At 43.2% G+C, this 20,104-nt stretch overlaps 2 protein-coding genes across 2 annotated transcripts in view; one reads left to right on the top strand and one right to left on the bottom strand.

Annotated features, from left to right (window-relative positions):
• The window catches only part of LOC143288460 (uncharacterized), a 76,336-nt gene that overhangs the window by 23,311 nt on the left and 32,921 nt on the right, over positions 1-20,104 (top strand). The window contains exons 3-4 of the mRNA XM_076596979.1: positions 2,221-2,342; positions 16,465-16,547. Coding sequence (XP_076453094.1) covers positions 2,221-2,342; positions 16,465-16,547 — 205 coding nt within the window. The remainder of the gene's footprint in view (positions 1-2,220; positions 2,343-16,464; positions 16,548-20,104) is intronic.
• On the bottom strand, positions 10,727-16,418 carry LOC143288462 (uncharacterized). The gene is made up of 2 exons (XM_076596980.1): positions 13,878-16,418; positions 10,727-12,086 (listed from the first exon to the last, which is right to left on the bottom strand). Exon 2 carries the CDS (start codon positions 11,316-11,318, stop codon positions 10,746-10,748), a length of 573 nt encoding a protein of 190 aa, XP_076453095.1. The 5' UTR covers positions 11,319-12,086; positions 13,878-16,418; the 3' UTR covers positions 10,727-10,745.

Raw genomic sequence — 20,104 nt, 5'->3', positions numbered from 1 at the left:
TTTATAGTCTGTTCATCTAAGATGATGATATTAGACTGGAGGGGACTAAGAAAGGAAGAGAGAGAGAGAGAGAACAGAATGTGGAAAAGATAAAGTACAAAATCTAAAATGGAGAGGGTGAGTGTCAGTGATTGGAGAAAGAAAAAACATAATACTGGAAGGGTGTGTGTGAGAGGCAGGACTGGGGAAGCGGGATGAGGAGAAAAAAAAAAAATCAATAATCAAATATTGTATGCACTACTTCTGTAAGGGTGTGTGTGAGAGGCAGGATGGGGGAAGCGGGATGAGGACAAAAAAAAAAAAAAAATCAATAATCAAATATTCATATATATTGTATGCACTACTTCTGTAGATTATTATTTGAAAAGAGGTTCATGTGGGGACCTACAATAAACAACAAACTGGACTATTTAACACATAACTAGCTAACTTTAATAAAGAACAGTTTGAAAGATATAACTATTTCCAAAAAATGTTAACATTTGAAACGGGTAACACGTGTTCTGTAATTTCTGGAGGCAAAAAAGGTTTCATTACTAAACAGCGAATTAAAATGTGCTCTACCGTTAAACGTTCCTTGCAAATGCATTCAATATTTTCACAATATTTTGTATATGGGGCATTTAGTAATAGCCTAAATGCCATGCTCTTAACAGCCCTGCCAGTTCTTTTAGCATTTAATAAGACAGAAGTGTTAACTTCTAAAGACAGAAAGGAATTTTGCATATATTTCTTTCAACAATATTACACATTTCAGATGATGATAAACGATGGGGAAGTTCAATTGCATTTAAAGCATTTTTAGCTCCAAGCTTTGCAAGATGATCTGCACATTCATTAGAGAAAAGTCCACAGTGTGAGGGAATCCAGCACATTTCAATATTAGTTCCTCTCATTTGAATACAGTGAATCAAAAATCTTATTTCAAAAATGATGTTCTAATTCATGTTCGTACAACCTGATTTGATAGACCGAGAACTGATTTTGAATCAACACAAAATAAAACATTAATCAAGTTTAGGGGCAGATCAATTAGATATGTTAAGGATGGCAATTACTTCAGCTTTAAATCTAGATCTTACCGCTACTGCACTGGTAAGATCTAGATTGACGTATGCACAGGAGGTATTTTTCTCTGCTCCCAATGCTTTCCTTAAAAAAATGCAAAGCCTAGATAGCAAAGCCATAAAGTTGGCCCTAGGTGTTCTGTTTCATATGAACACATTACAGTCATATAGAGCTGCAGGTATACTACCTCTTAATGAATTCAGAAAGCTAGCATTGGCAAAATATGTAATTAGAGCAAATGCTACAGAAAATTCTGTCAAAACTGAGATTAATACACGGTCTGACAAACTTTTTTCGAAACGAGCGAAACAGAACAGAAATCTAGAAACTATTTCTACATGTGTCAGATACTATTAATCAATCAAATGTTGATCCACAAAATGTTGCTCCGATTATGAGCACTTCACCAGTTCCATTATGGTAATTAACGGGAGCAGCTTTTGACATTCAATATTGTGACATTAAGAAAGATGAAAATCCCAATATACTAGCTTCTCGAGTCAAATCACACTTGTCTGAAACATACCCCCACCACTTAAAAATATATACAGACGGTTCTGTTCTGGTTGACTTGTTTGAAGAGATGGAAAGCCGGATGCACAGCAGACACTTTAATTGGCCCACGTGCATCTTGAAAGGAGTGAATGTCATCAAAGAACTTCACCCTCTCACATTGTTTTTGTTTCTCTTTTCTTTATGGATGCTATTATGTAGAGGTAGAAATAGACTTTTTGTTGCACAAAAATTATCTTGACTTTACCTGCCTGAACAGTTATCTACAATCAACCTAACTGGGTAATAAAATAAAAATTAAAAGCCCAGAAGCAGAATCTACGCTCATTTTCCTTCACAAAAACATATATCACTCATAGCTTTCGTGCTAGAATTTTTTGTGATTTATTACCCCCGAATCCTCAGAATTCCCTGGCAGAGGGAGAGCACTTTTTTTAATTGAAAAAAATTTTTTTTTTTTTACAAAATTCTCTGGCACTGAACTGCACAGTCATGCCACAGCTCTCATGCTTAGCTCAGCAACAGTTAATGGTAGGCAACATTTGCTCTTGTTGGTTTTTCTCCTTTCAGATTTTCTTCTGCAGCTTATTGTGACACCTTGGTTGGAATATCTCATGTTAACTCCATGGACATTTTCAGGTGTTGCCTTTGAAGTGGGTGTGCCCAGGTCGTCGACTGCCAGAGTCTGACGCTCCAGAGCAGCCCTTGAATGACATGACAGATGGTGAAGAGGGTGATGATGATAAAGAGGAAGAAAAAAGGTGCAAAAGTGATATTTGTTGTGATGATGGTCAGCACTTCTTCTGTTATTGTTTTATTTCTATTTCTTCTTGTATTTTTCTCTTTTCAGGGTCCGTACAGGTCATGGAAAATCATGGAATTTGAAAACATGATTTTCCAGGCCTGAAAAGTCATGGAATTCGGGAATTCTGGTCAAAAGTCATGGAAAAGTAATGGAATTCCAAATAAAGCCTTACAAAAGCTTGTTTTTTGTTTGTGTGCGTACGTGTGTCTGCAAACTTCAAAGGAACATGTAGCCAGTCACAGCACTGAGCTCAGTGAGTCACAGGCTTCTTTGAAATGAAAACAAGGCTTGGGGATGAGTAATGTCAAATGGTTCTGATTGGTTGAGAGCACTGATTCAAACCCTTTCATTGGCTCTCTCACATAACCGAGGGCCCTCAGCCTTGAGCATCATTTGGAATCAAGAACAAAATGCAGTGCAGATCAAGAAGTGTAAGTTTAATGAATTGTGGCTAAGTAACAATGACTTAGCAAGTTGGCTGGCAACTCACTTGGATCCTATAATGGCATACTGTACAGCATGTCGAAAGTCTTTTGATATTTATTTCTAACATGGGTGATGCTGCGCTGAAAAGTCATGCAAAAAGGAAAAAAACCACCAACATAAAATTGCTCTGTCAGGAAAAGATTTGTTGATGGCTTCCCTTTGGCTGACAGAATTTTTTGGAGCTTCTCATTTAACATCAGAACATGTCTCATCTGCTTCGTGTGTTCTGATGCTGAATAAGAAACTCCAAAAAATTTCATCAGCCGAAGGGAAGCCATCGCCAAATCAAATGAAACACAGCATCAATGTCAGTTTCATCGGCCATGCCTGCAGTGTGTTCAGGAAAATCCAGCAAGAAAGATGCCGATGTCAGTCAGCAAGTTACACAAAGCAAAACCTGTGTATATGTGTACATATGTTGGTGGTATTCAGAACATTGAAGTAACTGCTGCTACATGCTGTCAGAAATACTACCAGCACCTAGATGACCAGAAGAAGGAAAATGAGGAAGCTGAATAAGAAAAGAAAGAGGATGTCTGCCATGGATTAACTGGATCATTTGGAAAAAAAAAAAGAAAGAAAGAGAAAACAGGTGGAAGACAAAATCAAATGTTTGTATCGGAAGTGCAGATCAATACTCCGAGCAAGCTGAAGACAAGAAAAATATGAAAAGTTTACTGACTCTTGTATCCAAGTCAAATGCTCTCGGGAGGTCTGCAAAACAAAATGAGGAACAACTGAAAACCACTGATGAGGAGATTGAAAACCAACTGAGGCACATTGCAAATTCTAAGAAAATTTGCAAGAATAATAAAAAATAATTTCCTAAGATACTGACACTTTTGGAAACATAAGTTTCATCCATGATATTGTTAGGACAACGTGTGCACTGACATTAAACCAAGGGACTCTGAGGACTGTATGTGCATTGGTGGTGTTAAACCGAGTAACTTTGAGGACTGTGTTTGCATACGTGGTGTCAGACCAAGACACCTTGTGTGCATTTGTGGTGTCAAACCAAGAATGAAGAATACCTTGAGCCAGTTCAGGACAGTGTGTGCTTTGGCAGTATCAAACCATAAACTAAGATACCTCAAGCCAGTTGAGGTCAGTGAGTGCATTGGTGGTGTTGAACCAAGAGACTATGAGGGCTATGTGTACATTAGTGGTGTTAGACCAAGATACCTTTTGGACAGTGTGGTGCACTGGTGGTGTTACCAAGATACCTTGAGCCAGCTGAGACAAGGTGTGTATTGGTGGTGTTAAAACATGATGGAGTCTCCCGTCGGACCAACGGATGAGTAGGCAGGCAGGCTTATCTGTCGGTGTGTGTCCTCATATGGGAGAAGAGGCCGATTCTGGATGCGCAGCACTTCCCACAGGTGTTGCAAGGGAAAACGTCTCCAGAAGTTGAGCCCTGCTTCCTTTGCTCACGCTTCTCCTTAATGGCCAGCGTTCTCTTGTTTTTCAAACGTCTTTATGCCACTAGAGCACAACATCCTCCAGCGAGAGCGGTCAAGGGCATCATTTTCCCAGGAAGCGATGTCTATGTCACAGGCTTTGAGGTTTGTCTTCAAGGTGTCCTTGAAGCGCTTGCAGGGTCTTCCAAGTTCACGGTGGCCTGCCTTCAGCTGGCCATACAAAAGCATCTTCGGGATCCTGCTGTCTGTCATGCGGACGTGTCCTGTCAAGCGTAGATAGCACTGGATCAGCAGGCTTTTGATGCTGGGCAGGCCGCTCCTCTCTAGGACCTGGAGGCTGGAGACCCTGTCTTGCCACTTTATGCCGAGGATCTTTCGTAGGCATCTCTGGTGAAACTGCTCACAGCGATATATTGTCCATGTTTCACAGCAGTACAACAAAGTGGTCAGCACAACAGCTCTGTGGGTTTTGATTTTGGTGCTGAACCTGATGCCTTTGTTGTTCCACAGCCTGTTGTTGAGTCTGCGAAAGGCGGAGCTGGCCTTGGCGATGCACAGCATCACTTCTGCATCAAGGGCTCCGTTGCTGCATAGGGTGCTGCCCAGGTAGCAAAACTTGTCGATTGACTTGATCTGTGTCATCGATCTTGATTGCAGGTGGGGGGGAGGCACTGGCGTTCTGTGAGCTAGCTGGTTGGTACATGAACTCAGTCTTGCTGATGCTGATGGTGAGTCCAAAGCGCCTGCAGGAGGTTGAGAACTTGTCCATAACAAACTAGATGTCCTCATGGGTGTGTGCAGCAAGCGCGCAGTCATCAGCAAAGAGGAACTCTCAACAGTGACTCAAACACCCTGGACCTGGCATGGAGTCGCCACAAGTTGAAAAGTTTGCCATCTGTGCGAACATGAATATAGATCCCCCGGTCACAGTCATTGAAGGCGTCAATCAACATGGCAGAGAAGAGAATGGAGAACAGTGTCGGTGCCAGGATGCAGCCCTGCTTCACTCCATTTACCACAGGGAACGGATCCAACATGTCAGTATTTTCCTGTACTCTCGCCTGCATGCCATCATGGAATGACGCAGTCAGCTGGATTAGGCTCTCTGGGCAGCCAAACTTTAGATGGACCTTCCACAGACCATGGTGGTTCACCGTGTCGAAGGCCTTAGTCAGGTCTACAAAGATGATGTGCTCCTTGCTCTGCTCACGGCACTTCTCTTGCATCTGGCGTACGGCAAACACCATGTCACATGTTCCCCTGCCTGAATGGAAGCCAGACTGTGCTTCAGGGATGACTGTGTTGGAGACATGGTCAACCAGTCTGTTCAGTATGATGTTGAAGATCTTGCCGGTGATGCAGAGGAGAGCGATTCCACGGTGGTTATCGCAGGATGTTTTGTCTCCCTTCCGTTTGTAAATGTGGACAATTGAAGCATCCTTGAAATACTGGGGGACCTCCCCTCTCTCCCAAATATACTGGAACAGGGCAGTCAGCTTGTCTGTCAGCACCTCGCTTCCATACTCATAAATGTCAGCCTGGATGCCATCCGCTCCGCTCCTGGTGCTTTTCCTGACGTTGTCAGCTTCAGGGCCTTCCGGGTCTCGGCCTTGGTGGGAGGGGCAGCTAGCGAGTCTAGACTGGTAGCTGTGGGAGGGCTGCAATTGCCTTGTCAGATACAGACAAGTCCCTGTTGAGGAGAGTGTTGAAGTGCTCTGCCCAGCGGGCAAGCATGTCTTTCTTGTCTGTCAGGAGGATGGTGACTCTCAGCCCATACACAGCTCAGAGACCATCATGGAAGGTCTTCATGTCATGAGCATCAGCAGCGGACTGAAGCTCTTTGGACTTTCTCTCCCACCAGGTGTTCTTCATCTCATGCAGCCTCTTCTGTATAAGTTGGTTGGTTTGCAAGAACTGGTTCTCCTTCTTCTGGCAGTCTTTATCGGAAATTTGATCCTGATGCCGTATATGCAGTGTGTTCAGGAGCTTGGAGATTCCAGAGTTGTTCTCATCAAACCAGTCTTTGTGGCTCCTCTACAAAGCTGAGTGTGTCAGCTGCTGCGGTGTACACAGCATCTCTAAAGGTGCTCCATACCTCTTCTACATCAGTCGATGCAGGAATTTCTAGGAGAGCTGCTTAGATTTGCTGCTGCAGCATGTCCTTGGTGATAGGGAGGCGGTGGATGTTCAGTTTCCTAGGGGGTTTCTGCCTGGCTGGTTTGAGCTTTCGTGCAAGTCTGATGTTCGTCTTGCTGTGTACCAGGCGATGGTCCGACCAACAGACTGCTCCTCTCATGCAGCGTGTAATGAAAACATCACCTCTGTCCCTCTGCTGGACAGTCGCATAGTCCAGTATTAGACCGTTTTAAAATATGAGATTTCGAATTGGTTTAAAAGTGGTAAGCATTTTCGGTTAATTTATGCTGCATATCATTTCCTAAAGGATTTGGGTGTGCTAAATTCATTTATCAAATTTGCCACATGAAATCTCGCTTCTTTTCCAAGATATAATTAATTATTCAAAATGGCCGCCTCGCAGAACAGAAAACTCCTTTAGGCGTTAGTGGATACAAACTTTAGTGTTTATTTAAGATCATTCTGAACAAAAACAAAAACAAAAAAAACCCAACAACAACAAAAAACACACACAAAAAAAGAAACACAACATATAAGCATTTCAAACTTGTATTTCTCTTCATAATTGTAAGGACTGGATCATCTTTCTATCAAAATGTACCCCCGACCCCTCCCTGCGCAAAGAAATGAAATAATGAAAATTAACATCTATGCCTTTGAGTTTTGATTTGAAATTCTTTGTACATGGGAAATGCAAAAACAGTCAAGTTTGAGTTATCTGAATGATAATTACATACGTAAGCCTTTGATTGACCAAACAACAGCAAAGGAATCGAACACAAAGAAGGTGGTAAATATAAAGAAGGTGCCAAATTCGTACTATTTTGTCTGAAATTGCTGCTAGGCTTTTTAATCTGTCAATTTTCTTGCACAACAATACCTTCTCCTGTGCCAGTTTGCTCAATCCAATAGAATCTCTTGATAAAGCAAACGCAGCCCGCAATGTTAAATTGATGGAACAGAGGCCTAACTATTCACGATTTTCTGGTTCAGTTTGTGTAGTTTAGCTTTAGTGTATGTAAATGAAAGAGGAACAATACCGGCTGATAACAAGAGACTGTATGCTCTTTCAGTTCATGCTTTCAAGTATTGCTGTTTCTGCAGAGTCACCAGTGCTGCACTTGCATGCACCAGTACATTGCAGTTTATGCTTTCTATACTGGCAGTTTCTCCTTTGACACTGTGTTTTGCTGCAGCAAATGAGATAAACGCAGGATTCAGGCAATGCTGGAAGAGACCTCAGAATAGGTGCAAATGCGCCATTGTTGATGGTCCATCCCATGGTCTCTGGTTTGGGCAGCACTGGACGTTGTTTGTCAGCTTGGTTCCAGACAAGTGCCTGGTAATGTGCTCGCATGATATGGAACGACATGGCGTCGTGTGTTGGTGGCAAGGTTTCCAAGGGCTGGGCTCGAGCAAACAGAACTAACCTTGCATCGTCTACAGAAGCAGTGTCCATGTTGTACACTTCACAGATGAAGGCCTCTGCATCAGCACACGCTTGGTGAGACAGTTCACCTCTTCCAAGTGTTGCAAGGTCATGAAGCTCTTTGAAGACTTTCAAGAAAGATTTCTTGGTATGGCCAGCCAGGAACGATGTCGTATCACTTCCAGTAAGTGAATGAAATGCCGGTAAGGCACTGAGGAAACTGTTGTCAGAGGGAAGTTGATCTACAATGGTGTGGGACTGGAATGTACTTTCTGTTCTTTGACGTTCCCGCTTTCATCCACACTTTTGAGCATGGCATTTTGTTGAAGTGGGCGAGGAGAAAGACCAGCACATCCGTATCTCGTGCAGCAACAACAATGCTTGAAGCTTAGCTCTTCACACAGTGAAGAATAAGCTGAGTGTCGGCCTCCTCGTGTTTGGCTTCTAACTCTTCAGTGTTTACATCAGGAGCTGAGGACTTGACCTTCTCTTCATCACTGAAGCCACCAGAAACTACAATGATCTTGCTGCACGAGATACGGATGTGCCTGAAGGATCAGTTGGCGAGACAAGAAATTGGCCAGGTCAGCTTTGTTCTCTGCAAGGGCAATGAAATTTTCCCACTTTGGTGGTAGAGGGACTTCTCTGCTTTGGATCTCTCTCCTCACGGGCACTGCATGCTTGCCTCGTTTCTGTCTTGTGCCACTCTTGATGGACATTTCGTAGTACCTGTCAAACACAACATCAATTCGAGTGAAGACAGTGCCACTCTGAAGAACATATTGAACCAATGTGTCAGCTAGGTCACCGAAGGTCTTGGCATTTGGTGGCTTTACAATTGCAATCACAAGTGCTTGGCCATCAATGATGAGTGTGGGTTCTTCTCCAAGGTCAGCAGGTTGAAGGTTTGGGGGGCAAGGTGTCACCAATCACAGCATCTGCCAAAAGGGATTTCTGACCAGAACAGAGATTGCCAGTCATTTCTGCTATAGCAGCTGGGGCAGGAAGAAGCTCATGCTGTAGTATGTCTTGCAGATTGACGTCTCTTCCAGCTCTGTATGCCGTGACAAGTCGTTGTAGAAACTTTCTGTTGGCCTGGATGACTTTTTGTGCACTCATCTTGGATTGCTTTTGTTCCACTTCGAACAGGGCTGCGAATGTCAGGCATTTGTTCCTGTGCAAAGTGTCTCTGAACTGCACTTGTCGATCGTTGCTGAGAACAAGCCTTTCTTCAACGAATTTGATCAGCTGGCCTTGACCCCTTTCCTTGACCGTCAACAAATGTTCAGTGATGTTGCTGGGGATAACGTTTTTTGTTGCAATGTTCTGCAAGTCTGTGGATGCCTCGACTGTGAAGAGCTTAAAGATTTGCAAAGTGTTCAGCAGCTTATTTTCATCCCTCAGATCAAGCCTTTGTCTTGCCGGGTTGCATTCATTGTGTGTGAAGTTGTCATCTTGTGATTTTGTGTGAAGTTGTCATCTTGCCTCAGTCCTAAGGTACATTTCGTTTCACTGCTGATGTGATATCTGAGGTTGTAGGAGAGAGCCCGCCTGTTCAGCGCTGTGGTTGTTTTGGTGATGCCTACTATTCCACCACCCTTCTTCCCTGTGCTGTTGAGCCATTCCTGACTTTGGTCAGGGTCAACTTGGTTGAACTGTCGAGGTGACCTCTTGACCACAAAGTTGCCCTTGACGTTCTCCGGCAACTGATTCATCTCATATAAGTAGATGAATCCCCATTTGGCGTAGTTGTGGTGGTTATACCACATGAAATAAGGCAACATTTCGCCAAAAGCATGCAGATGTAGTTGCCAAAGGCCTTTTCTGTGTGCTCTGGTGAAACGTAGGAGAATCTGGACCATCTGCATGTATGTCCACCAGAACTTGAAGTTGGGATTGTCATTGTTCGACACAAATGCATCCATAGCCTTGCTGAAGTTTGGAGAAGCAAACAACTTCATCAGTCCATCTGTGCCATCAGCGGACAGTTCATCCTGTATCTGTCTTTCTAGATATTGGTCTGTGTCTTTGATGAACATCAAGAGCTTGGGAACAAGCAATCGTCAAAGTGCTTGAAGTGTCAACTTGTGTCCTCTCATCCCCCGGGCATAGGACTTTCCAGACATCACCTGTTCTGCTGTTCCTGGACCAAAGATGTTACTTTCAATCCAAGCTTCCAGGAGACCTGATCCCTGTGCATGCTTTCCAATAATCTGAAGAAAGTTCATAGCGGTATGAAGACCTCCTAATCTCACAACCAAAAAGCCCTGGTACTCTGGTTTAGCCCACTTGAATTCCATCAGTCTCCAGAAGAGGGCTTCATCGACTGTTAAATTCAACATGGTGTTAGCCAAGTTGTCTGGCGATGTGCTTGCATCTCAACACAACTGTGTGAAGCGTATCAAGTTGATGGGCTGGCACTTGTACGATTGGCATGTAACCAACTGTCATCATCTCAGGTGAAACATCGATGTGACTTTGATTGAAGTGGGTCCATCCTGATGGACATTTTGATGTCTCAAACGATATCAATCCAGTGTTTGTTGGTGATTTGTGGATAACATATTTATCAACAGTTAGTACCAAGAAGACATTTCAGTGTTACCAAAAAAGTTTAATTGGTATAAATAACTATTTTGGGAGGTTTAAAGCAGTATTGTTTAACTTTGGTTGACTCAGTTGTTGATTTTTTGGAAAAAAAATGTACATGTTCGTTTGGCGTGGCGGCCGTATTGTTTGAGCCGTTACCATGGGAGACTGGAGCAAGATGGCGCTTGGCAAATTATAGAAATCAATTCTGCATACCTTAAACCTTCAGAAAAACACGGTTGCCACAAATTAACCAACAATGCCTACGGGTATTGGTTTTTCCGAAAAAAGAAATAGGCTATATGTGCCATTGCTTGGAGCGGGGTTGCATCCATGTGTTCTTGTACTTGTCCACTTGTTGGAAGAGGGTGTTGGGTGTCAGTCCATGCTGCGTGCAGAGCGAGAGCAAAAGCAGTCCGTTGGAGTTGCACTTGCCAGTGCCATGCTGTCCTAGGACTTTTGGCCATGAGGAGAAGTCCACGCCGACACAGGCATTGAAATTCCCAAGGATGATCAGCCTGTCCTTTCTGTCTACCGCTGAAATAGTGCGGCTGACCTCGTAGAAAGATTCTTTGATGTCATCAGGGTTAGTCATCATCGGGGCATAGCAGCTGATGACTATGGAGAAGTGATCCTTGGACAGCTTCAGACACGGGGTCATCAGCCTATCGTTTATCCCATATGGAAGGCTGTCAAGCTGTCGTGCAAGTTTGGTTCGTATGGCAAAGTCCACACCTGAGGTTCTTGGGGTGCCATCTGGTTTCCCAATGCAGTAGAAGGTGTAGCCCCCTCCAACTTCCTCCAGCTGGGTTTCACCGGCAAACCTGGTTTCGCTCAGGGCTGCTATGTCCACCTGGTAGCAATTGAGCATTCTAGCAATGAGCACTTTGCGCCTTTCTGGTCTGTCGTCTTTATCTAAAAGGGTGCAAACATTCCAGGCACCCAGAGTCAGGGCATGACTCCTGGTTCTTTTCTTCTGTTGTTTTCTGCCGCTAGTGTTGGATGTCCAAGTAGGTGCGGTTTCCTAGTAGGTACTAGGCGAGGCAGGCTTTGTTTAGTGATCCTTTTATATCCTCTTCCACATGTTGGGAGAGCAGTGCTGTCCCTAAAAAGGGCTGCTGTGACACTGTGGGAGGATACGGGCACCGCATCTGCCCCAGTCTACAGAAGACGACCATCACCCCACAGCCGCGTGACTAGGAACTTCCAGCAGCATCCTCTGCCTGTCCCCGTTACCACTTCTCCATCGCTGCAGGACTTGGGGAAAGCTGGGTATTGAAGGGCTAGCTCGTTGTTCCAACATTAGCCCGGTTGCCTGACCAGCACAGGTGACTTTTTTTTAGTGAGGAGTGTGCAGTCCCTTCCCCACTCTCTCACCTACCGACGCTCAGTCCCACAGGTGCAGATACTGCCGCGTGTAGGACAGCCTCAGCATGTGCAGGTTTTTTCTTCGGAGCTCCATCTCCTAGGAGGACTTCCAGCCAAGGATAAGAGCTCCCCCTGCCCTTTGGTCATCCTCTTCCGCCTTCACAGCCGTTGGGAAAGGTTTCCTCCTCCGCTTGGTCCGTCATTGGGAGACTTCACATGCGGCAGGTAGTACTGGATTCATGGTACCAGTAGTAAGGGCTATGCCCCTGACCTGACAAGACATGAGATATATATCACTGTTATTGTCTGACTGCTGTGCTATGGACATTCAAAGCACAGTAATGTTTTTAAGTTTTATCTTCCCAATACGCCATTTTGATAATAGAAGAATATACATTTTGTCATGAAAATAGTGAATTTGGAGTCCTGGAAATTTATGAAAATGTCATGGAAAAGTTTAGGAAAAGTCATGGAATTTTTAAATTGTAAACCAGTGTGGACCCTGTCTTTACTTTTCTTTCCTTTTCTTTTTAAAAAAAATTTTTTTTTAAAGAAAAACATTGGAAATATTCCATGATTCAGGCAGAGACAAAAAGAAATCAAACACCGACAGAACCTGTTGTGATGGTTGTCACCAGCTGTCATCTGTTCTGTCAGCTGAAATTAAGGAGTGAGAATGATTAAAGGTGGTGTGAAAATGAAAGGAAACAGTGTGGTTTGGGGGGAAATGAAATAAAAAAAATCAAAGTCTTTAACCCTTTCGCTGCCAGGAAAATTTACGTGAAATCTATTTGCCAGGATTTTTTCACAAAAAAATGGGTATAAATTTTCCAAAAATTCTGTGCTCTTTGTTATTGGAGAAAGACCAGTAAAAGTATACATTTTCTGAAAGGTAAATGAATAAAGAATACAAAACACATGATGTTTTCTCATTTTATATATTTTTAGTGCCATGCTGTTGTTTTGAAATCAGTGTTTTGTTTTTTGTCACATTTTCAACTTGCTCATTACAAACATTAGTCAGGTAATTTGCACTAAAATATATTTTCTGGACAAATGGATATCTGCACACACAAAATCATACTAGAACAACCACAATAAAATAAAATTAAAAAAAGAGAGATACACAATGCATTGTGACTTCTCCAAGTGATAATGTGGATGAGAGGCCACGCCCCCTCAGTCTCCATCCCCCCACCCCCACCCCCCCTCCTCTTCACCCCTCTCACATGGTCACTTTATCCAGTTCTCATCAGACCGCGTTGGCTGAGTGCCAAGAAAATCGCTCACACTGTCCTGCTAATAATTCAGTCACTTTCTGTCGTCCGCTAAGGTTTGCACAGCTAGCATCACTCACTGATAGTCGTATCTTGGCCACTCTCTTGATTGCTCCCTTTATTTTCTATCAAATTGTCCTATAAATGTTCATCACTGTCTTCTTCGAATTTATGCTTCAGTTCTTTCTGAGCATCAGCTAAAGAAAGCAATCTTGATTGATTTAGTTCACTATGATCGTCTTGAGCACAGCGTCAGTCCGACATTTTGTTGAGCGAGCGAGGAGAGGAGCCAGGCAAACACTTAGACCGTACCCAACCAAAACGTTCAAATAAAGGACTGCTCATGACGTAGATGGGGTTTCTAGCTATGAATAGAATCCAGAAAGATTCCCCAAGCTAAAACTACCAGCATTTTTGTCAGCGAACTGAACGCAAAGCAGGGAAAAGTCAGAATATTTCGATGACGAGTTATCTTGTCATTGTGGCAGCGAAGCGTACATGCTTGCCATGACGAGTTACCTCGTTATATAGGCAGCCTAGGGGTTAATGTGATTCATAATGATTAAAGAAACAATAAATGAAAAGGGATACACCCCTCACATTGAAAAAAAGCTCAAATTCACATATTTTAAGTATAGTTATGACTATGTTGTGTTTCCCATGTTCATAATGACAACAGTCATGTTTTCTTTTGACAGTAAACATTGGCACATGGTCTACACACACACACACACACACACACTATTTGAGGGGCCCTCTTCACACAGTAACATACACAAGCTGACCTTGTATTCCTTCAGTGGTAGAAACAAGATCAACTTCCTGATGGTAAGTGGCACCTGGAGATGGTCATTTCTGGAATGAAGAGGGGAGCCGATGTCAGCAGTGATCACCACCTGTTTACAGCAGCACTGAAACTGAAATTCAGAAAAAACGGGGCACAGGAAAACAGGACACCTACAGTTTGATGTGGAAAAACTTCAGATCCTCAGAATATAGGGTGCTTTCATTCTGCAGCTAAAGTACGAGTTCTAGGCACTAACAGACATTGAAAACCACTCACAACCACACCCAGATGAAATCAATACCAAATGGAAACAAGTCAGAGCAGCATACTTCCAAACCAGTGAAACCAGCTTAGGAACCAGATGAAAGAAAAAAGAAAGAAAAGAAAAGAGTGGATTGCAACAGACACCTGACAAACTATTGAAAATAGGAGAACTACAAAGAAGCAGATGATCAAGGCCAAGCTGGAGAGACTGCAAGAGGGGTACAAACTGCAGTACAAGGAAGATGACCAAACAGTGAGGAGGGTGGCAAGAGGAAACAAACAGGCGTACATAGACAACCTTGCAAGCCACACAGAAGACAGGAGAACAAGGGAACGCATACAAAATAACCAAGATAGTCTGTGACAAATACCATGAAACCACTGACGCACCCATCAAAGGCAAGTGAGAATGGCTGCTAATGTTAGAGGAAGCTCAGTGGATGGAGCACTTCAGCAGAATTTTAACAGACCGCCACCAGCTGAAGCTGACGTGAAAAGTAGAGACTGATCTTGGTGTTAATAGTGAACCGCCCGATAGAGAAGAATATCCGCTTTCAGATCTCTCAAGAACAGAAAAGCCCCACATGATGACGACCTCAGTGGAAAACTATTCAAAGCAGGCCCAGAGATTGTGGATAGAATGCTTCAGCCACTCATTACACTTTACAGCCATATGTCAATGATATGGGAAGAGAAGAAGATATGAGATGACTGGACAAAGGATGTCATTGTCAAGATTTCGAAGAAGGGCACCCTGAGTAACTGCAACAACTGGCATTGGATCACACTTTTGTCAATTCCAACAAAAATCCTTGCAAAGATCATCATGCAACAAATCTCAGATGCAGTACACAAGCAGCTAAGGAACGAACGCGCAGGTTTCTGGAAAAGAACAGGTGGTGACCAGATGATTATTTACCCTGTGTAACATCATTGAGCTGTGAAACAACAGAGTAGCAGAGACATCTGGGTATCAACTTTGTAGATTCCGAGACCCGTGTATCAACTTTGTAGATTTCAAGGAAGCCTGTAGGCACAGAGAAAGCAAATGTCATATATTCTGAGCTTATTGGATTTTACAGCAAATTGTCTTTTTCTTCAAGAGCTTTTAACGCCTATCACATACAAAGTAGGAATTAATTAACAGAGTTTCTTTGTATTTTTTAGATTAAGGCAAGGATGTATAATATCAGTACAACTCTTCAACATGATCATAGACTGGGCTGTGTAAAGATCAATCGAAAATCAACCAAGAAGTATCAGGTGGACTCTCATCTCAACACTGGAAGATCTGGATTTTGCAGACAACCTGGCACTGGTCTCCCACACACTTCATAATGTGCAAGAAAAGGCAACCTGCCTCAGCAACTTTGCATAGTAAATAGGCCTGAAGATCAGCCAGAAGAAAACAGAGTTGATGACACTGAATATTCCAAACCCTTCGCCAGTCCAACAGACCTACCCACAACTTGAAGAATTTGTAAACCAGGGCAGCACTGTAAGACAAAGTGGGGGAGTAGGCAGTGACATTCAAGCTATCAAAAATTGATTGTCTGTACATTTTCTGTTCTGAAAAGTATGGATTATGTATACTTTCTTGCAGTAGTTTGCATGCCAGATTTTTATTTTTTTTATTTTTTAGTTAATAATAATAATGGTATTTATATAGCGCTGGATCTTGTGCAGAGACAAATCAAAGCGCTTTCACACCAGTCATTCACACGCATGCATAACTCTAATACTGCAGAAACTAAAGACAAGGAAGGGCAGGCAAGGGAGGCTATTTTGGGAAGAGGTGGGTTTTAAGGCCAGACTTGAAAGAGCTGAGTGTGGAGACTTGACGAAGCGAAAAAGGAAGTTCATTCCAATCGCAAGGTCCAGAAACAGAGAAAGAACTCTCTTCAACCAAAAACATTATGGTAAATAGGGAGGACAAGCTGAAGAAGTTAAATACCTACTCCAGTGCTTTGCTGTCAGTATTGTACTGGCACTCTTCTTTGTCATTATCTCTCATTCTGTCTCTGCTCTTTCTCTCTTTTTCTTTTTAATGTTCCCCTCAGATTTGATAGTGTATGGCATATGTACATGATACTGGATAACATGGCCAGACTGGAACAGTGGTAGAGTAAACTAACCTACACTTTCAGTCTTTGTATTTCTTGCTGTCTGCTTTTCTTCTGCCACTTCCATTTTGTCTCTCCTCTTTCTCTCTATTTTTTGTTGTTGTTTGTTTTTCTCTGTGTCCGCATATACATGTGTATATATATAATGATAAGATTGATATGTTTACAAATAAAAATGCATGGCATTTTCTATTGCAGGGCACCTGAACCCAGTGCCTTTGACTTTGATGATTCAGCCAGTGAGGCGTCCACCAAGGTGAAGATGACCCCAAGAACTCCAGGTACTGACTATACCTTTGGCCTCTTCTGCTGCAGGTGTTCTGAAATGAATGTGTACAACAAAGTTTTCCATTGATGCAAGTTTGTTGATTTTTTTTTTTTTTAAAGGTTTTTTGTGTGTCTGAGTGTGGGGGAGGGGGGGGGATTTAGATTTGGACATTAACACATTCAGCTTTGACATTGATTTCTGAAAAAGCCATCAAACCAAAAGGCCTTTTGTAGGTTTCTTTCACTCATGCAAAACAATTACAATAGCAATTTTGAACTCTGGAAATGAAAATTTTTACTGATTTTTCACTGCAGTTAAATATCAAGCAGACCAACATTGTAAATGAAACAAAAAACAAACAAACTGTGCATTGGATATTTATACTGGGGGCATATGTTGTCGGTGCTGTACACATACACACACCACACGCATGCGCTCATGTTTTGTTTTTGTTTTTTTCCTTGTTTTTTACAGTTATTCTTATATCATTTTAAATATTTATTTATTTTATTACAAGGTTGTACTGAAGGTTTCTCTGACAGGCTGGGAAGGACAGAGAGGAAAATGGATAAATGGAATAGATAAAAGGGAGAAAAAAGAAAACAAGCTAAAAAAACAACAACAAAAAAACAACCTGAGGTCATATGTGTGCGAACAATTTCGGGTATCATGGATTGCACGAATTTTTATTTATTAATTTTCCCCTGTCATTGGTGTGTGCCTGTATGTGGAGAGAGAGAGAGAGACAAAAGGGCATTGAAAGCTGAAGGAAGTGTATGGTGGTTTGTGTTTGAAATGGCTTCTTTCACTTTGGTCCAGAGGGATGGAGGTGCTGTGTGCCATTTTTTTGTGAAACTGTACATTTGGAAGAAGAGAGGGCAATAATAATAATAATAATGGATACTTATATAGCACACTATCCAGAAATCTGCTCTAGGTGCTTTACAAAAACGCTTTGTTAACATAAAACATTACATCTATGTTACACACACCAAAATGTGACTACACACACACACACACACACACACACACACACACACTCACTGCATACATACATTTTAACATACATGTGTATCTAACAGCTACCCTAACACATACGCACACATCGGCAGGCACAAACTTACATAAACACACGCACACACAATACACATTCATATACATGCATGTAGTTATGTACACATACATATGTATACACACAGTCAAGCACAGCGAACGCAAAGGAAGTGGACCTGCCACAATTGAACTTACTGCTGAGGAAAAAGGTGAGTTTTGAGACTAGATTTAAAAGATGCGAGGGAATCAGAATGACGGAGGTTATCAGGGAGCTTGTTCCATGTCTTTGGTGATTGAAAAGAAAACGATCTGTGTCCATAGGTCTTACTTCTGACGTGAGGTATCCTGAGAAGTCGAGTATCAGAGGAAGAACGGAGCTGGCGAGATGGGCTATAGATATGGAGGAGTTCAGAAAGATACTTGGGGCCAGATCCGTTGACTGCAGAAAAAGTCAGAGTGGATAGCTTATAGTCTATTCGATCAGAAACAGGCAACCAGTGGAGAGACTGAAGGAGAGGAGAAACATGGTCAAATTTAGAAGCTCTGCAAATGAGTCTGGCAGCGTTATTCTGAATTCGTTGGAGTCTGTCTAACAGATATTTGGGAAGGCCGGCCAAAAGAGAGTTGCAGTAATCCAATCTTGAGAGAACCAGAGAGCATACAAGTGTATGCTCAAAAGGGAATCATTTGGAAATAGTCTTTCAGAAAGCACATCAGTTAGCGTAATAACTCCCATGCACATGTACATCTGCAAACACATACGAACACACACCTACACACACACGCACAGACAGACGCACACACTCACAAGCGCGCGCACGCGCGCACACACACACACACACACACACACACACATTTAATTCTTTTTTTCTATGGATTTGCTATTGTCTTTAATGCTTTTGGTATAATGTATGAAATATTATGGGTCAGTACTAGTCATGGATCAATGTTTCGATTTGCTCGATAAAGGGGCATCTCAAATCTGTTGTGAAGAAGACCCATAATTTGACTGACGTTATATGTATAATATTTCTGGTTGTGATTTTGCTTTATGACACCTCGTATGGCAAGTGTGAAAACATTGTAAACATGGTGTGATATTGCTTCTGACTGATATCCAGAAAGGACATTTCGAAATTTTTCTTTTACCAGAAATCCATATACAGCCCCCCCCCCCCCCCCCAACCCTCCCCACACACACACACACACACACATACACGCGCGCGCACACACACAGAGCTCCAACCCCACCTTTACACACACATCCACGCGCATACACGCACGCACTGTGTGTTTTGTTATTGTGGTTCATTGTGTTTGAATTGATATCCTTTATATGTTATATTGTATGTGCATTTCCCAAGAATTGTGAAATAACTTTGCTACGTGCTGTTTGGTATGTTATCGTGCATGTATGACAAAACGGCTAAAGGTTGTTAGGAAATGGCGACTTAAACTGAAAGAGACCTTTAATTACACATACTTAACCGTGACCCAACTAGTGCAGACTCCGGCAGGGGTCTGACATTCCTGTCCTGTGCAAACTATCCGCCCATGCGGAGCAGACGAAACTACGGCCGATAACCTCCCGGAAGTAGGTAACCTCCCCTTTGTCCCGCTGGTTATCGCCCTCTTTTTCCGGCAGCCATCATGACTCCTGTACCTGTGCTCTTCATACGGCTAAGTTTTTTCGTATTTTCTGTCTGTCTGTCGATTCTCTGGCGTTCTTGTTTGTGGTCAAATTATGTCTCCAACCAGGTCACATAATTATGTAGCTCGATTGGGGAATCGTGCTAAAATTAAAGCGCGATCGCAATCGATTCGCTGACACTCTGGGCCCTCTACTCCTGGCCCTCTAAACAACGCCAACCCGCCGCCTTCTCCACTTCCTCCGCTCCCTCCGGTCGACTTCAGACCTCCGCCACCTCCTCTGATGACTTCTAGAGGTTTGTGGTCACACACTCAGGTCAGTGTTACCTTTCATGTCATTTTTATCGATCCGCGAACTCACTCGACGCGATCCGCGTTTTCTCGGCCCTGCCAGTCGGCAGTGTACGAGTCGATCTCCTCTATCTCTTTACCATACCCACAGTTGCACCAATGGAATGGCCACAATCCCTTGGGGAAAAGAAAAAAAAAAAAAAAAAAAGGCAGCTTGTCTTGGATCCGCGCGTTAGACTGGGCCCTATGTGCGATGCGTCCGTGGTGGCGGCCGTGACATCGGATCACGCGACCCCCCACGCGGCTTGCCTCGACCGTCTCGGATCCAATAGCGACCGAGGCGTGTAGGGATGCCCTCCCCTGGTGTAGGGAGGAAGGTGGACCACTAGGGGACACGCTTGCCCATACGCGTGCACCCCCCCCCTTGTCCGGATCACCCGATCCAAGGGAGGCAACCCCTGCTTCGGCACCCTTGCCGGTGACTGCCGCAGTTATTTCCCTTGCACCGGCACTGCTCCTCGCCTTCAGTGCGAGTGTGTGCACGGTCCTACCAAGCTATGCGGTGATGACCCCATC

The sequence above is a fragment of the Babylonia areolata genome, chromosome 12 (assembly GCF_041734735.1).
Source record: "Babylonia areolata isolate BAREFJ2019XMU chromosome 12, ASM4173473v1, whole genome shotgun sequence".
Classification (NCBI taxonomy): Eukaryota; Metazoa; Mollusca; class Gastropoda; order Neogastropoda; family Buccinidae; genus Babylonia; species Babylonia areolata.
Note: the sequence above shows the minus strand (reverse complement) of the source record. Positions and strands in the feature narration are given on the sequence as shown.